Source organism: Physeter macrocephalus, chromosome 9 (assembly GCF_002837175.3).
Source record: "Physeter macrocephalus isolate SW-GA chromosome 9, ASM283717v5, whole genome shotgun sequence".
Lineage (NCBI taxonomy): Eukaryota > Metazoa > Chordata > Mammalia > Artiodactyla > Physeteridae > Physeter > Physeter macrocephalus.
The window spans coordinates 93,861,325-93,878,477 of NC_041222.1; the positions used below are offsets into that span (position 1 = coordinate 93,861,325).

Below are 17,153 nucleotides of genomic sequence, written 5' to 3' on the forward strand. Positions count from 1 at the left end.
GTGTGCCTCCACCCCTCCCCTCCTCCAGCCACCATAACTGCTCCATAAATGACGTTCGCAGCAACTTCCCCCCTCCAGGCCTGAGGAATGCCAAAGCTTGCTAAGCAATACTGTTTGCAAAATCCCGGGCTCTGGGGGCAGATTCTCCGCTGCTCCGAATCTCCCTCCAGCCTCAAGCATTGCCCAATCCCTACGGTCCGGCTGACCCTCCCCAGCGACTGACCCCTGGTCTGCCCCAAACCAGGGAGCACCACCCCACCAGGAGGTAAGACAACTTCCCGGGACACCCCAACGTCTCCTTTCGCCCCCATCCGGTAACTTGGAAATTTGCACTGGGCAGTGACGTCACACTGGAAGGCGGGTCCCCACTGCCCCGCACACCAATGGCGCGGCCGCAGCCGGCCTCTCCTTTCCCAGTGATTGGTGCTCCTCTGCTCCACCCCAGCCCGCCATGGCGTCAGGCGCCGCAGCACCCGGGAGGTGGTTCCCACTTTAAAGAAGTGAAGTTTTTCGCCCCCTCCCCCTCCCCGCCCGCCTCCTGCAGCCTCCCGCGCCCGGTGGAGCCGGCGGATGGAGCTACGCTGCGGCGGCGTAGGGAGCCAGGCTGGAGGGCGCAGGATGGATGGGGACAGCCGAGATGGCGGCGGCGGCGGCTGCAAGGACGCCGGGTCGGAGGACTATGAGAACCTGCCGACCAGCGTCTCCTTATCCATCCACATGACAGCCGGAGCGATGGCCGGGATCCTGGAGCACTCGGTCATGTACCCGGTAGACTCAGTGAAGGTGAGGCGCGAGGGGGCTTTAGGGACGGAGCGAGCGGAGAGGAGAGCGCGCACGCGTGCGTTTGCATCCCGCGCAGGAGCAGCCTGGATGCAGCTCTCCGAAACCGCGCTCTCCTCGGGGCCGCGGCGCCCCGGGTCTCCTGAGTCTCACCGGAGCTGGCGCGCGCAGCCGGGGCGCCGGGGAGCGCGCTGCGCAGCTCCTTCCGCTGTGCGCCTGGGCCCTGGGGGCACCCCCCGCGCCCACGAGGGTGCCCCAGCCGGCGCCCCGCTCCGCCGCTCCCGCCGAGTTCCCGGCCCGGGCTGCTGGCGGCGCTGCGGCCGGCGAGGAGGAGTGGCGAGCGCCGCGGGCCTCGGTGGTGGCGGCGGGGTTCCCGAGGGAGGCGGCCAGTGCAGCTTTGCACAGTCTTACCACTGTCTGGCCACGCTATCGGAGAGTTTGCGGTCCCGGGTCGTTGCGGCTCCAGCTGGCGCGCCCGGTGTCCGAGCCGCGGCGAGTGGCGTCCGCCGGCCGGTGCCGGGTGGCCGAGGCTGCCCACACGTGCGCTGTCCCGGAGGGACCCGCCGCCGGGAGCGCTAACCACGCTCGCGCCGAGGAACGTGTCCCCGGTCCGGCCGGCCCGGCCACCCGCCCTCCGGCTGTCGAGCCGCTGAGAGGCAGTAAGACTTGCAATGACATTTGCCTTCTCATTTTGTTGCAGGGAGGCGGGCAGGCAAGGAGAGCGTGTGCTATACAGCCTTTCTTACGGTTTGTGTAATAGACGTTCAGTTGGCCCGGTACTTCCCGGGTAGTTTTAAATGCATTTCTGTAAGGAGGCAGCTTTAGCCAGGCGGATTTTGCCTGAGTTGCCCTCAGTGAGCCTGTTCAGGATATCGAATGGCTAGGGGGTAGAGTGCTGAGGGGGAGTAATACTAGTACTGACACATTCCACTTTTGTGGGCAGAACTCATCTAAAACATACAGCAGCCCTGGGGATTAACAGATGAAGAAACCGTGGCACAGAGAGGTGAACAGATTAGCCTGCCCGGGCTCACGAGCCACCTGTAATCCTCCGACTCCAGCCCCAGTGTGCTTTGGGAGATTTGGGGACCTCTCCGGGTGGCAGTTGTCTTGGAAGGCAGGCCCAGCAGAGTTCCCCAGCTAGCATCTGTATCTTGTTGCTGATGCTGGCCCCATGTGAGTGGCGTGAAGGCCAGAATGTCTAATGCAGAGGGTTTTCCCTGCCCTGAGCAGCTCTCAGAGCTGGCAGTCAGTGGCTGGACAGACACGGGTCCAGAGAGAAGGCCATGGGCATTGGCAGTAAGGTGAGCCCAAGTCTTATATTGTGCTGCTGGGACTGAGCCATCACCCCTTCTGTCCCTCCGGCAACCCAGTGGGGAATTAAGGGAATGGTCCTTGCCTGCCAGGGTTACAGAGGCCACAGGGAGATCTTGTCTCTTAGGTTTTCGAAGCTGCTCTAGGAAAGACCCTGGATAGATACCAGGTGGCATTTGTATAGGAAAGAATCCCTCACATGTAATAAAATTCCCCATGTTTGAAGTTGTTGTCTCAGGTGCCTTGGACAGAGTGTGGGAAGGTTAGGAGCAGGGAGATGTTATTTGAGCAGGCACCAGACCCACTGGGTCGTGGAGATGAATGTTCCATCAAGGACCTGTACCACTTCTGAGGCCCTTGGCCTCTGCCGTGAGTTTGGTTCAGGGCATCATTTTAGCTTATCTTTAGGATTAGGAATAGTCAGTCATGCCTTTTGAGCTCTCTGTGGCACTCTGAAGAGGCATTAATCTCACGTGTTTAAATTTTGTGATCTGTGTTTGGTTTCCTCCCTGCCCCTCCTTTTGCCCCGTGGATGCTGGTCTGTTTTGATCCATTGGTCACTGTGTACTTGGTATTACTTTCCGTAGCAGTTTTCACCTGTGGCCAGGTTAACGTGGTGTGTATGATCGAAGGAGCTGGTCTCACCGTCCTAGGCAAGTCATTCTGTGGGGCTTGACTGTAAAATGAAGGCTTGGGTTAACTAACCAGGAAGGTTTTCTAGGTTCTGCGATTATGATCCTAGCTCTGAATAACGACCCTTAGGGGTTCTTCTGGTTTTGAGCATGCAGGCTTGGCTTTAAAGCCACTCTTGTTTTTTGGCTACAACTTTCTTGGATTACTCTTTTCATTTTGCAGCAGGGATGAAAGGCACAGAGTTAAGTGGTATGAGCCCTGCTGTGTGACCCCAGTGAGGCTGCGGCAGAGTGCCAATGTGTGCCAAGACCAGCATGGTTGTCTGTGTCCAACATGAGATACGCTTCAGTCATGGACATGCTCTACTTGGGGAGACCTTCACTGTGTTCTTAAATATTTGGGAAGATGCAGATTGTGAGTAATTGAATCAGGAGCCCTGGGCTGGGGTTCAAGCCTGGCCCCTAACTTGTTTCATGCCTTAGGCACTGTTGTGTGCCTTAGTTTTGTCACTAGTAAAACGGAGGCTGTGGACCAGTTCAGTATTTCCCATTTTTAACCTGTCCCCCTTTCCACAAACACAGAACACTCATTGTCCTCTTTACATTCTTGAAATTTCAAAAAGTTATTACACCTGAAGCCAAATCAATGTAAATTGTATCTTGAAAGGGGAAAAAAAAGTTTTCTTTGATTTTATAAGGCACACAGTTTTAACGTGTTCTTGTAAAGTTCAGTGAGAGTCTTGGATGGGCCCGCTTTTTCCAGTTTTTCTCTCCTAGATAGTGTGAACCATGGTGCTCAGGGGTGGTCACTTTCATTTCTGAGCCCAGCGAGCTGTTAGGTTGGGTCATTAAGTGCAGATAGTCAGCCTTGCTAGTGCTTCCCATTGTAACATTACATACATTTTCCCATGAAGTCCCATCCCCCCCACCATGTCACCTTAATGATCTGCATTTTTCAAACTGGGTGGTGACCCATCAATGGGAGCAACGTTTTTAAAAAATTAATTAATTAATTAATTTTTGGCTGCGTTGGGTCTTCGTTGCTGCGCGCGGGCTTTCTCTAGTCTCTGTGATGAGCGGGCGCTACTCTTCGTTGTGGTGCGCGGGCTCCTCATTGCGGTGGCTTCTCTTGTTACGGAGCACGGGCTCTAGGCGCGCGGGCTTCAGTAGTTGCGGCACACGGGCTCAGTAGTTGTGGCTTGCGGGCTCCAGAGCGCAGGCTCAGTAGTTGTGGCGCGCGGGCTTGGTTGCTCTGAGGCATGGGGGATCTTCGCGGACCAGGGCTCGAACCGGTGTCCCCTGCATTGGCAGGCGGATTCTTAACCACTGCGCCGCCAGGGAAGTCCCGGGAGCAACATTTTTAAGTAGCCAGATTGGTGCGAGTACAAAATACAGGCACGTGTGGCATGCGGTAAGGAGCAGTGTCGCTCCATGAAATTCTGCTTGGGTTGTGTGTGTGTGTGTGTGTGTGTGTGTGTGTTCCCTGAGTGGCTGTGTAAAGTGCACTTCTGGCTGGGGATTATGGGCAAAAACGTCTGAAAAACACTGAACCTCATAATCACTAGTGCCTCTCGAACTCCAGCAGTCAACAGCCTGTGATTATTAAGTGGGTGTTTGGAAGACTTTCGGCAACTTTTCTCCTCTTTCCTGTGTCTTCCTCTGTCACTTGTCCCCATGCTGGTGGCATATGAGTACTTGCTCATCCATAAAGGGCCAGGCTGCTGGGACCCCGTAGTGGTCCCAGGGGAGGGAGCGAGGGGGCTCTGTAGGGCTCTCACCAAAAGGTAGCCACGACTTGCTCCTTTCCAACTGGGGCTTTGCAGCCCCTCTACCATGAGCCTCTCCCTGGTGCTCCAGAGGGGCCAGTGGCGTGGTCGCCTAGACCAGCACTTGGGGTGGATGTGAGAACCCCTGGTCGGGAGCGCTCAGAACTGTGGGGAGAATGCCAGGTGGGTGGAGGAGGAAATTCCAACCAGATTAGGCACACCGCTCGCAGACCATGCTGAGTCCTGCGGTGGCGAAAGCAGGGGCAGGAGGAAACAGGAAAGATTTGAAGCGAGGGAACTTCCGCTGACCCTTTCACAGCCCTTCTCTTGTTTTGCTTGTCAGGGAAACTCAGTCCTCAAGCTCTGCTGGGGGAAGCCCTCCTTCCCCGTCAGGGTGCAGCCGGGTGGCAGGGCACTGACAGCCGGCCAAGCGGGTTAAGGCTCAGCCTTCTCTCTAGGAGCTGGTGGCTGCCGAGCCAGTTAGAAACCTCGCTTGGCCTTGGGGGTTTCTGTCGCTGGCCCTGCTGAGCTCGGAGAAGCAGCAGCGAGCCAGGCAGGTGCCAGGAGGCTCTGCATTCCTCCACTTCTGACTTTGCTCATCCTTCCTGGTCCCAGCAGTGCAAGCTGACTGCTAGGGTCCTCTGGGGAGGTGGGGGGCAGGGGGCGAAGGCAGCTGCCAGTGTCCCTCCCACCCACTCCAGTGCTTTCGAAACCAAGTACCGTCCAGTAGATGCCATTCTGCTTCGAAAGGGCGTGAAATCCCAAATTGCTCTCATTCTTGCAACAAAATTATAGTGATCTTTCCTGTCTCCTAGAGATCCCGCCCCTCCCTGCTTTTCTGTCCTCCTTCAGTGGGAGGTGCTTTTCTAAAAGGTGGATTTCAGAGTGGCGTGGAGTCCAGCGAGAAGTCCTCTTGAACTTCTGTCCGGTTGTCTGTTTCATGAACACCCAGGCCGCGTGCTGATGCCCAGGGCTGGGGTCTGCTGGAGGAGTGGGAGCAGGGGTCTCAGGCGGTCCCAGATCAGCACTTGGCCCCCATGTGGCCACTTTCCTGCCGGCTGCTGGCCCCCTCTGCCCAGAAGTGGGGGAGGGTGAGGCTGGGGCAAAGGGCTTGGAGGGGAGACCCTAGGATTATAGTTGGCAGCCAGGGCGGCCCCAGCTCTTTAACAGCGGGAGGCACTTGGGGCTAACTGGGGGGATTCAATTACATTGTTTAAACCATACAGGGGTGTGCACCTGGGGTAGGGGGTGTGCACATGAAGTGGGGGGGCGTGTCATGGGGAAGGGAGGGCGTGGCTCTGTGGAGTAGGCCTTCCATAGTTCTCTGGTTTCCGTTGGGCACCTTTCAGCCATCTGTGGCCCTTTCATTGAAGAGGGCTTTTGTCCCACCGCTCTTTGGGGCGGTGACCATTCTCCAGACTTGAGTCCTACTTTCCTTCTTTTACAGGCTTGGGTTCTGGACCCCTTCTGGCTTTCCCTGACCCACTGGATGAACTGGCTTGCTTGTGTTCAAGGAAGCCTTTGGTAGTCCCTCTTGAACCCCAGAACTGGCTCTTTTCCTATCTCCCCTGGTACCCAACCTTTCCTTCTCAGAGAGTTTTCTTTTTGTTTTTAATCTTCATTGAGTTCTGCCCTCCCCTCCCGGCCTCCACCTGGAATGTTTGCTGCCGCCATTTTTCATAGGAGGCTTGCATCCGATCGCTGTCTCTTTAACTGCAAACCTGCCCTCAGGCTCCTTCTGAGCTGCAGTTTCTCACCCTCAGAGAACTATCTTGGGGCAATTCAGATCCCAGTCTTGGACTTACCGGTTGGGCGGGACACTTAGCTTTTCTGAGGTCTAGTTTTCTTATCTGTGAAATGCAGACACACATTTTTCTTCCTGCTTTTTGTCACCTGAACCAACTTTCCATTGCTTCCTTCTTCCCTTGTTTTCCCGTCGGAACCCATGGAAGTTCCTTGTAACAGGCTCCCTTACATCTTCACTGAGTTTTCCTTCCTCCTACTGGTGCTGATGGAAATCCAGCTCTTCTCCTGAGACCCCCCACTTCCCTGAAGCCTCTCAAGAAAAGATGGTTCCCATCGCCTCAAACCACATGCCTTGGGGCTGCTGCCCTCTGGCTGTTAATCACCCACCTTATCAACTGCTCCTTCCCCTTTGAGGCTCCCGCCATCCACTTCCACCAGTGTCCATCCGTCTTCTCTCTCTGTCCCCGCTCACCTCCTTCTCTGCTGGGATGGCAGGATGGGGAGGGGCAGGGGCCCTTGAGCCAGACTGCGGACTAAGTCCTGCTTTCCACTTGGCTGTGACCTGGGGCAGGTTTCTTCATTCACCTCTCTGCCCGGTTTCCCCACCTGTCAAAAAAGGACAAGATGGTACCGATGTCCCAGGTGGCTGTGCGGGTTAAGTCCTTGCAGCACTTATCGGAGCCTGCTGTGTATGAGTGTCCTCTAGGTGTGAGCTCTCAGCTTTATCATGATCATCATCAATGACGTGATCCAGTCACTTTCCCTCGTTCTCTGGATGTTGGCATCTGGCTCATAGATTGTTCCTCTACCCTGAATCCCATCATCATCCCGAGACTGTGTCCTCTTGGCCACGACCCAACTAACACCCAGATCCCTTCCATTCTTTACGTTGCTCAGGTCGAGGGCCGTTACCTCCACGGGGCCTTGTCCTGACCCAGAACCTTTCCACCTCTGAAATCGTGCATTCAGACGTCTCATAGCCTGGCCACAGCTTTCTCATGGTCACACTGTGCTAGGGCTCCTGTCTCTTCTCTCTCTCCTCTCAGCGCATCCCTGGCTTTCTCAGCCCATCGCTGCAGCCGCTCCCGGGCCCGCAGTTTCTCTGCCTTTGGTTCTTCCAACGCTGGCCTGCCCACACCTGATCCCTAACAACCCACCACCCGCTGGGCAGCCGAGTCCTTCGGGAGAAGCCCACACTGCTGCCCCGTGTGCCAGGCCTCTGGGGCCCCCAGCCTGTCCTCTCCCGTGTTCTGGTCAGTCTGCTTTTGTCCTCAACAGCTGCTTCAGACCATCTTACTCCTCAGACCCCCACCCTTCCACTTCTCTCAGCCTCAGTGTGGCATCTTGCTCCCTGTTGATAGAGGACCCAGGCCCCCAGTCAGACTCTCCTGTGACTGTCCTTCCAACTAGCCTGCCGTCCCCCGCCCCTTCCTCCTCCTGTCGTAAGGTAAGAGGGTCCTTCCTCCCTCGGAGGGGAATCAGCGGGGGAAGGGTGACGTGTAGGGACCACCCCATACACCTGGATTTGAAACCTGCCTCTCCACCTGGGCCACCTTACTTGGCCTCTCTGAGCTCAGTTTCCTTGTCTGCAGAGTGTGGATGTGAATCCCAAGACCTACCTTATAGGGTTGTTGAAAGAATTAAGTGGGGTGACGTATGTGAAGCTCTTGCTGCAGTGCCTGGCACCTGAGTTCTCAATAAAGGTCACGGGGGTAGCTATTTTGGTCTGCTGTCTCATGAGTAACCCGGTTCCAGTATCCTTAGCACACCCCCACCCACCCCCACCCCACCATCGGTTCCTTCTTAGAAGCATTTCTACGTCCAGTCCGTACTTCTCCCATCTTAAATAACGAACCAACCCCAGGCAGCTCACCTTGAGCCCACGTGCCCTTAAAATAACAAATGTTAGAGAAGGATGGTTGACGTTCAGTCTCTCCCTCCTCCCCTTGTCACCCCCCAGGGCCTCTCTGGGTTTTTGTGCCCGTCACTCTGCCGGCACTAGGGTGCCAGCGATCTCCTGGCTAATAAATTCGGCCATCGTTTTCCTGGCCCCTCTGATGACAGGCAGCCTGCTGGACTTGCTCAGGATTCTGCCCTCTACCTTCTTTTCTTCCCTCGGGACACGTCTCCATTTCTGCCTGGGTCCTGATGACTCGCAGGTTGCATCTCTGTGTCTCTGGTCCGGACTCTCTAGGAGCTAGATGAACGGTGGCCTTGAAGACGTGTCCGTTTGGCTGCCTTGGTGTCCGTCATGGATGTCCTGCCCTCCCCTCTGGGCTGCCCTTTGCCCTGGGCCCCCTCCCTCAGAAAACTGAGGATGGTCTTCAGCCTTTCCCCCACCTCTGCCCGCCTTCCCTCTCTCCCCGTATGCTTCCGAGACCTGTCCACTGCTGCATCTGTAATGCCTCTTAATTTGTTTTCTTCTCCCTCCTACTGCTTCTACCTTGGTTCAGGGGACTCAGCAGCTGTCGCCTTTACATTGCAGACTTCCCTGATCACGGAGTCACAGATGAACAGACCCTCCCCTCCAGTCACCCACACTTCCCTATTGCCCGGCCCTGCTTTTTCTCCACAGCGTGTGTTACCTTATAACACACAATACTGTTAATTCATCCTTATTTATTTTTCTGGCCGCGCCACCCAGCTTGAGGAATCTTAGTTCCCTGACCAGGGATCAGACCTGTGCCCCCTGCATTGGAAGTGCGGAGTCTTAACCACTGGACTGCCAGGGAATTCCCTCATATTTATTATTTATATTGTTTACTATTTTCTTCATATTTGTAATGTTATTTACATTGTTTATGGTCTCCCTTCACTGGAATGTCAGCTCCCAGTGGGCAGGAATGTTTTGCTCCTTTGTTCTCTGGTGTGTTCCTATTGCCAGAAGCAGTACACGGCACACAGTAGGTGCTCAGTTAAGTATTGATATTTGTTGAGTGAATTCCCACAAATCCTTCCTAGCTAGTCCTGCACGCTCCCAGTTTTCTGTCCTTAAATAGGGAAGAGTAGCAATACCCATCCTGCCCACCTTTCAGATCTACTTACTGGATCTTGGAAGAGAGTGCAGCCAGGTTTGCAGTGAACACAGTTTAAAAAGCATAAAGCTCTCTGCAGGTGCCAGGCCATGGTATTTATTATCAAACCAGGATCGTGTTAAAGGGGTAAGGTTAGCTGATAGGAATGGAAAGTCCAGCCTGTTCTCCATGGTGCTGCAGAGCCTGCAAGGGGCCTGAGGGGGTAGAGGGGCAGCCCATTGTCTCAGTTCACATCCATTGGTGTCTCCCCCCACCTGACACTCCCCTACCTGTCCCCGTTGCCTTCAGAATAAAACCTGGACTACCTCGCATGGCATGCAAAGACCTAGACCTTCTCCCCCTCTGACTTAGCCACTGGGGATACGTAAAGGTTTTCCGTGACTCTTGGTTGAATGAATCAGTTGTTTTAAAAAAGATGTGAGGGAAAAAGTGCTTTAAAACCTGCTATGAAACAAATGCTAGTTTTTATTTTGTTTTGCTTAGTGTTGTTTGGAATCTCTACTGCATCTTGGTCGCAGAGAGACTTTCTCAGCCCTTTTGCCTGTCCCTTTCTCGCGGTAGACCCCATAAGCCTCAGTTAAACCCTGATGAAGCTATTAATTCATCTGGCCACCCACTTCATTCATTCCACACTTAACTGAGGGCCCCTCCTACCCCGGGCAACAAAAATAAGTCCTGGCCCCTATTTCCAGAGCCTGCTCCCTATAATTAGACCCTGAGCTTAGGTGATGGGACCGGCTGGCTCCCTTTGAGGAGATGAATGGCCCGACTTGATATTTGCTTTCAGATGGGCATGAGGGCTGGGGTGTGGAGTCTGGAGGGCCCAGGCTGCCATCTTGGAGGTCTGGAGCCAGATTGGGAGTGTCACTGGTATGTCTTTGCCTGGCATTCTTGCACTGGCTCCTGTCCCCGTGGGAGACACTGGCCCCTGTCCCCGTGGGAGACACTGGCCCTCAGTTGTACTGTTCCTCCTTGCCCAGCCACCCCCCCCCCATCCTCTTCCTCACCCCTGCGGTTGTTAGTCATTCTGGAAGCTGAAATTGGCTCACAGAAGGTACCTTTGAGAATCCCCTCACCGTACCCTCCCAGTAATCCCAGACTGCCGGGAAGGGCTGTTGTCTGGTCACCAAGAGGCGTTTTGGTTTCACATTCGTGCTTTCTCTCTGAAGAGAAAACAAAACATGTTGAAATAGAGAGAAACCCCAGCAGCAGCTTGGTTGAAGCAAGAGTTGCATAACAGGTTTGGGAAATGTCTGGCCACCGTGGATCAGGTGGAGGGACTGCCTCTTCGTGTCATGGAGAGGACGTCCTCTGAGGCCACCAGCCTCCAGCTCCATCACACACATCCTGCGGGAGACTCAGAAAGCCACGGTACCCTGAGGTCTGGTGGCAAAAGCCCCTGATGGATCTCTCATTGTAGTGACAGCCTTTGTTCCCTGGAGATGCTGCCGTGGGCAGGGGCTGGGAAAGGGGGCATGTCTGTCAGACTGGTGCTGGTGTTGAAGCCCCTAGAAAGGGCACTGAGCTAGGAGGGGGTGGGGCTGGCCCCATGAATTTAAGTCCCAGTCCTACCATTCACCAGCTCTGAAACCTGGACGAGTTATTTCTCTGGGCCAGTGTCTCCTTGTCTCATAGACTATTATTAGTCACCTAGACTAACATCATCTGTTTACCTACTTGACAGGGCTGTTGAGAAGCTCAGGTGGGATCATGTTTGCGGGTGGCTTTTGTAAACCTTGACAGGCCCAGCTAATGACAGATCATATCAGAGGCAATATGCTTAATGATTAAGAGCCGTTCAAGTTAACAGCACGGGCTCTGGGGCTAGACTTCCTAGGCTAGTGCCTGGACAAGTTACTGAAAACTCTCTGTGCCTTATTTTTCTCATCTGTGAAATGGGGATAAAATAGTACGCACCTCAGCGTGTTGCTATGAGAATTAATTATGATACACCTAGAGTGTTAAGAATAGCGTCAGGGACATGGAAAGCACTCCTTTAATATTAGCTCGTAATATCATTTCTGAAAGTGTTATTTCTTAAATGCCTGGTTATGCTTGTATGTTGCTATTGTAATTGTATATTGTAGTATTTTTGTATTGTTTCAACCTATATTCTGTCCCTTGATCCTCTTAGCTCTCCTTTGAAGATAGGAAAAGGCATGTGCAGTTTCTCATTTCATAGATGAGAACAAGATGAGCTTCAGAACAATAACATGCCCTGAAACTTGGGCCTCTTTCTGCTGTACCAGAGTTGAGGAAAGGAATCAGGTAGGAGCGAGCAAGTGAGGTGCTGGGGTGCAGACTCAGGTGTTAATGATGGCAGAGCCCTTGAGCTGGGTTCTGAGAGGAGATGATGGGGCCTCAGCTGCATTCTTGGGAGGGAGGAATTGGAGTTGAGGGAGCACCAGCAGGAAATCAAAGTGTGGCATGGAACACGGGGCTCTGACATTTAGGTAGGAGTTCCTGGGTCAGCTACTCTAGTATGCAGGGCAAGCGGATGAGGACAAATGGTTATTGCCATAGGATATTTTTGGCTCCGTCTGGCTTCTCTCTCTGGAGCAAGTTGCAGCTCTCATTTCAGCAGTGTGTCAACGTTGGACTCAGCATAGTAATTTGAATTTGGACTGGCCTGAGGATTCCTTTCCAGAACACAGCCGGAAAATGACCTATTGGGAAGAGCACTACCTCATAGTTCCTCGGTCTGCTAGGGCTGCAGTTTTCTCATCTTAAATAGGGCAGGGTAACAATGCCTGTCGTGCCTCCGTTTCCGGTCTACTTAATACATCTAGTAAGAAAATACAGCCCGGTTTGCAGTGAACAAACCTTTATACCATTTAAAAAGTATAAAGCTCTCTGCAGGTGCCAGGTTGTGGTATTTATTATCAAACTGGGATCCTGTTAAAGGGGTAGGGTTAGCTCGTTGGAATGGAAAATACAGGCTCTGGTTCCAGCCACCGCAGGATTTGCTACAGCTGCATGGCCTTGGGCACTTAACCTCTCTCCTTACACACAGTGTCTCCCATCTGTTGAATAAAGACCAGGGTGGCCGGCTGCTGCCGCCTCTTTAGCTGGGTAATGACGAAGAGCCAGTTATACTCTGGGGCGTGCTCAGAAATACATTTAAAATTGATGATGTAGGACCAGTGATGAGCGGGGCCGCATACGGCTGGCTACTGTGATTAAGGCCAGTGATTAAGGCCGACTTCAGGGAGTGAGGGCCCCGTTCATCTCCGCGGGGTTATCGCCTTAGAGGCTCCATTTCACTTTTCAGGTGAGTCTGCCTCTTTGAGTGGCAGGCATGAGAGGCTGGGGACCAAGGAAGGCGGCTGATCATCCTGAAGTGTGTCTCTGTGTATCTGCTGATGCTCTTACCTACCTTGGTCCCTCCCATCTCTGTTTGCCTTGGTTGTTCATGGCCACTGAGCGTGAAAAGTAAGAGGGGAAGGAGGTAGGACGCAGACGCCTTTGTCTCGGGGTCCCTGGTCCTGCTTTCCTCGCACTGCCGACACGGAGGGTTTTGCTTGCGCATTGCTTTGCCCTGGGCCTGGCAGCCGGTGTGGAAGGTGGGGGTGGAGAGTGGGCGCTGGCAGCCCGCAGGAAGCTTGCTGGCTGGCTTGCTGGGGATGGGAACATGCAGGGCCCTGCCTCTGGCTTACAGCGGGGTACTCTGCTCCTCTGGACTAGAGGCGGTCCCATGGGTGTCCTGGGGCTGTCTCCAGCCTGGATGAAAGGAGTGGGTGGTTGGCAGATGATCAGACCTAAGAAGTCAGAGTGGAGAAACGGGGGGATGCCTTTCTTTTTTTAAAGTATTCATTCATTCATTCATTCATTCATGCTGCACCGGCTCTTCCTTGCGGCACACAGGATCTTCCTTGCGGCATGCGGGATCTTTTAGTTGCAGCACGCGGACTCTTAGTTGTGGCACGCATGCAGGATCTAGTTCCCCGACCAGGGATCGAACCCAGGCCCCCGGCACTGGGAGTGCAGAGTCTTACCCACTGGGCTGCCGGGGAAGTCCCGGGAAATCTTTCTAAAGGAAAGAGGATGCTGGTGTGTGTGTACATGAGTGTGAGCGTGGAAGGACGCGCCTGGGGTGTGTCATTGACTATAGAACCAAGTCTCCTTCCTTAGTCACTCTTTCCACGGCTTGTTTGCTAAATGTTGGCTTGCATTAGCGTGATTCATAGAAACATCTCTACCGAGAAAGAGTTAAAAGGCATTTGTAAAAGTGCAGCTTCATCCCCTGGACTTCATTGAATAGCTAAGTTAATTCAGGCGTGGGAGCATGTGGGTGTGACCACATGTGCTGGGCACTGGAAGCTGGGGGGCTCGACACCTCCGAGGTCACCCCACAGCAGTCCCCTGTCTGCCAGGAGGACAGAGCTGTCAGTGAATCATTTCCGGAGGGAGCGATGAGCCTCTTCTCATGGAAACCGAACCTCAGGGGCAGTCAGGAAAGGGCCTCTCGAAGAAATAATGTCTCAACATATCTGTATCTAGACTGAAGGAGAAGTAGGTGTTAGAACAGGGCTGTGCGCTTCCCTGTCCCCTAGAATGTCATGGCCCTGTCCCCAAGGAGCCTGGCCATCAGCAGGACACCTGTACCCCTCCCCTGACACTCTGATTTTGGGCTTCCGACCTGAGCCTTCTGACCACAGAATCAGCTGAGAAAGTTGTTGTGGTTTGGGGTCACGCTGGGGCCTCCACGTGGGACCTGCCCCGCATTCGGAAATTCTTCTTCTCTCCCCACCCTGTTCTGAAATTTTAATTCACGGTTTGGCCTCCGAGTGACTGCCTGGTGGCATCCAGGAAGCCCAGCCTCCGTCCCTGGATGAGAACTTTTCACTGCAGAGCTGAGGACCAGAGGAGGGTGAAAACACAGGAGGAGGGAGGAAAGCTGTCATGTCAAAGGCATTTCTGCTCATAATTGGTTCGTAATTGATGGGTGACATGACTGGCAAATGCCAGCTGGAGCAGCAGCCAGACAAGTGGCTAAAAATTAAATAGTCACATGACTTGTCGAGGTTTAGGGTTTGCCTGAGTAACCTTTGCGGCCCAGGTCACAGTTTGTAGGGTGACCTGAGAGACATGGCAAACAGTGTAGGTGACCACTTTGCTTTCTGAAGGACAGAGGTTGACCTGGAGCCCCATACAGGGCCCTGTTCTTGACACTCAGATTCCCATCTCATTCCTTGTCGCTTTTTAAAGGCAGCTGAATAGCTGGACATTTTTTTCCTGACCTCTCTTTCCTTTGAGCCCTTCTCTCTCCGGTGGATCCTCCTATAAATGCAGAGGGTTCAGTTCCTGCGGCTTATCCATCAACTTCCAGTGATTCTGATAAAGGCTGGAAGCTGGGCTCTTGAGGAGTTTCCTCCTGGTGCCTGTACTAGTCCAGGTTTAGGCAGAAGCTCCTGGATCTCACAGCTTCTAAAAACTGAGTCCTGTTTCTCCAAAATGCTGGTCCAGTGACATGGGCAAGAGCCAACCGACCCCAAGGCCAGCCCTCCCTTTCTGTGTCTGCGGATTCCCCTGCCACAGGAGGTCTTTGTTACTAAATCTTCTGGGTGTTTTGAAGGAGGACGTGTGTGGGCCTTTTTCAGTGTCGATAGACAATGCTGAGCTGTTCTCCAGGAGAAACAGTTGGGATAGAAGCAAAGGATTGATGTGGTGGACGTTAACGCCATAGAAAATGCCCTGTTGGGATAGGAGTTGTCAGGGAAAGGGTTAAAAATCTAAAATATGAAAGAGAGACTAGAGAGTTCTCTTTTAGTGTAATTGTGTTTAAAAATTGTTTTTCCTTAAATCTTGGCTTCTCAGACAATCGTTGAATTAATGAACGTGTATTTATGCCAGGAAGCGTGAAGCGTTAAATTTATTTCAAAAATGACTAAAGGTTTACAGTCAGTCCTTAGAGCACTGAGAATATCACCATCATTAAGTCAGACAGAGAAAGACATATATGATGTCACTTACATGTGGAATCTAAAAAAATGACACAAATGAACTTATTTACAAAACAGAAACAGACTCATAGACGTAGAAAACAGATTTACAGTTACCAAAGGGGAAAGGGGGTGGGGGAGGGATAAATTAGGAGTTTGGGATTAACAGCTGCACACTGCTGTATATAAAACAGTTGAACATATATAGCACAGGGAACTATATTCAATATCTTGTAATAACCTATAATGGAAAAGGATCTGAAAAAGAATTGTGTGTGTGTGTGTGTGTGTGTGTGTGTGTGTATATCTCTCTATCTGAATCACTTTGCTGTACACCTGAAACTAACACAAAGTTGTAAATCAACTATAGTTCAATTTTTAAAAATACATAAAGCAAGATGATTTAAATCAGGTTTAGAAATGACTTTTCATTGTAAAAACAGTAGAATAACAATGAGGAATACATGGACAAGTTGGAGTGACTCCTAGTTCCTTCTTTGCCTCCAAACAAGTCTTTCAAGTTTCAGAAGGAGTTAACTCTGCAGTGTGTCACAATGGGGTCTGTGTGGGTGCAGTTTTAGGTGATTCTGTTTATCCTTGGAATTAGCACTGTTCCCTCCACAGGCTCCTGAGATTGGGCCGGCCAGTGATGCTTCCCCTGACCTGGGGTAAGAATTCTCATTTTAACCTTCCCGTGAATGTCTCTTCCGAGGTTCTTTTGAATTTTTTGATAATCTAATCACAAGAAAGTTTCTGAAATTCTCTTTCAGACCCTAAAAAGTGAAAGTTAACTACAAAGCTGGGCTTTTACTAGAAGTTGCTTTTAAGTTGGAAACAGATTTCTGATCCTCTCGGAGTTGAAGGGAAAGGAAGAAGCTTTGTCAACCCAGAACTTGAACGTGGAGGGTAGGGGATGAAATGAGGAGAAACAAGGCAAAACGGATCCTTTCTCTGGATACACACACAGAACATTTAATTTGCATTTTAGGGTGAGTTACAATTAGCTCCTGATGACCAAAAGCCCACCAGCTGAGTGACCCTGGGAAAACACTTCACTTAATCTGAGTCTCAGTTTCTTCGTCTGTGGAATGGCAAGATGGAACTAAAACTATATGGTTTCTTAGGAAGCTTCCAGTTCTAAAATTTCCACTCCTTATTTGCATGGGCTGTATAACTGTGCACTGTCTTTTGACTTGGAATGTAACATATAGACTTGCAAGCACTTCTACTCGAAGAAGGAAGCTAGGAAGACTACCCCTGCCCATGGCCTCCAGCCCTGGAATTCTCCCAGGGCTAGAATGCCCAAGGAGGAAAAGAGCTAGATGCCCAACTACCATTTGGGGCCCCTGTTTCCCAGAGTACCTGCCGAGAAATGATCATTTATTTAAATTACTTGAAACCTCCAACTACAGCACTGAAAGACTGCAAGCGATTCTTTCACACAATTCCAGAAATGCTGAATGGCCACAGCCCCACCCTAGAATCAAGGAGAGCCGTGTAGCAGATGCTTCTGGAAGGCTCTGTTTATAGCTCTCTGAGTTCTTCCTGCCGAGGACCTTTCATGAGCTCACTACCAGGAAGCTGAGTCATCAAGGGGTCAGCCGGCATGGCCACGGTCACCCAGCATTGCCACGTTGAGAGGCTTGCTGCAGCCATTCCCCGCACGGTGATGGGAACCCCATCACTCCCCGTGGCTCGTGCTGAGGTCAGGACCAAAGAGACTGAAACATCCCATGGAGGGTCAAAGGACTGTCCTCTTTTCAGGGCTCCACATGGGCTCTGTGCTGTGCTCCCGGTACCCAGCTGGCTGCAATGACAACACCTTTCTCGGGACCTCTGTTCACATCCCACCTGCCGCTACCCGTGCCCCAGGTGGTCCCCTTCTCCCATGCTTCACCTGCATGGCTCCCCCCAGGCTTCCGGTCCCTGCTTCAAAGT

General features: G+C 52.5%; 1 protein-coding gene and 1 long non-coding RNA gene across 2 annotated transcripts in view; one reads left to right on the forward strand and one right to left on the reverse strand.

Annotated features, from left to right (window-relative positions):
• Positions 1-450: 450 nt before the first annotated feature.
• The window catches only part of SLC25A37 (solute carrier family 25 member 37), a 39,981-nt gene continuing 23,278 nt past the window's right edge, over positions 451-17,153 (forward strand). Inside the window, exon 1 of the mRNA XM_007104128.3 lies at positions 451-783. Within this exon, the coding sequence (XP_007104190.1) occupies positions 571-783 (213 nt within the window). The 5' untranslated portion in view covers positions 451-570. The remainder of the gene's footprint in view (positions 784-17,153) is intronic.
• LOC129392426 (uncharacterized) lies at positions 3,252-7,981 on the reverse strand. Its single transcript, XR_008618281.1, has 3 exons — positions 7,858-7,981; positions 6,626-6,844; positions 3,252-3,558 (listed from the first exon to the last, which is right to left on the reverse strand). It is a non-coding gene; the product is annotated as an uncharacterized lncRNA (long non-coding RNA).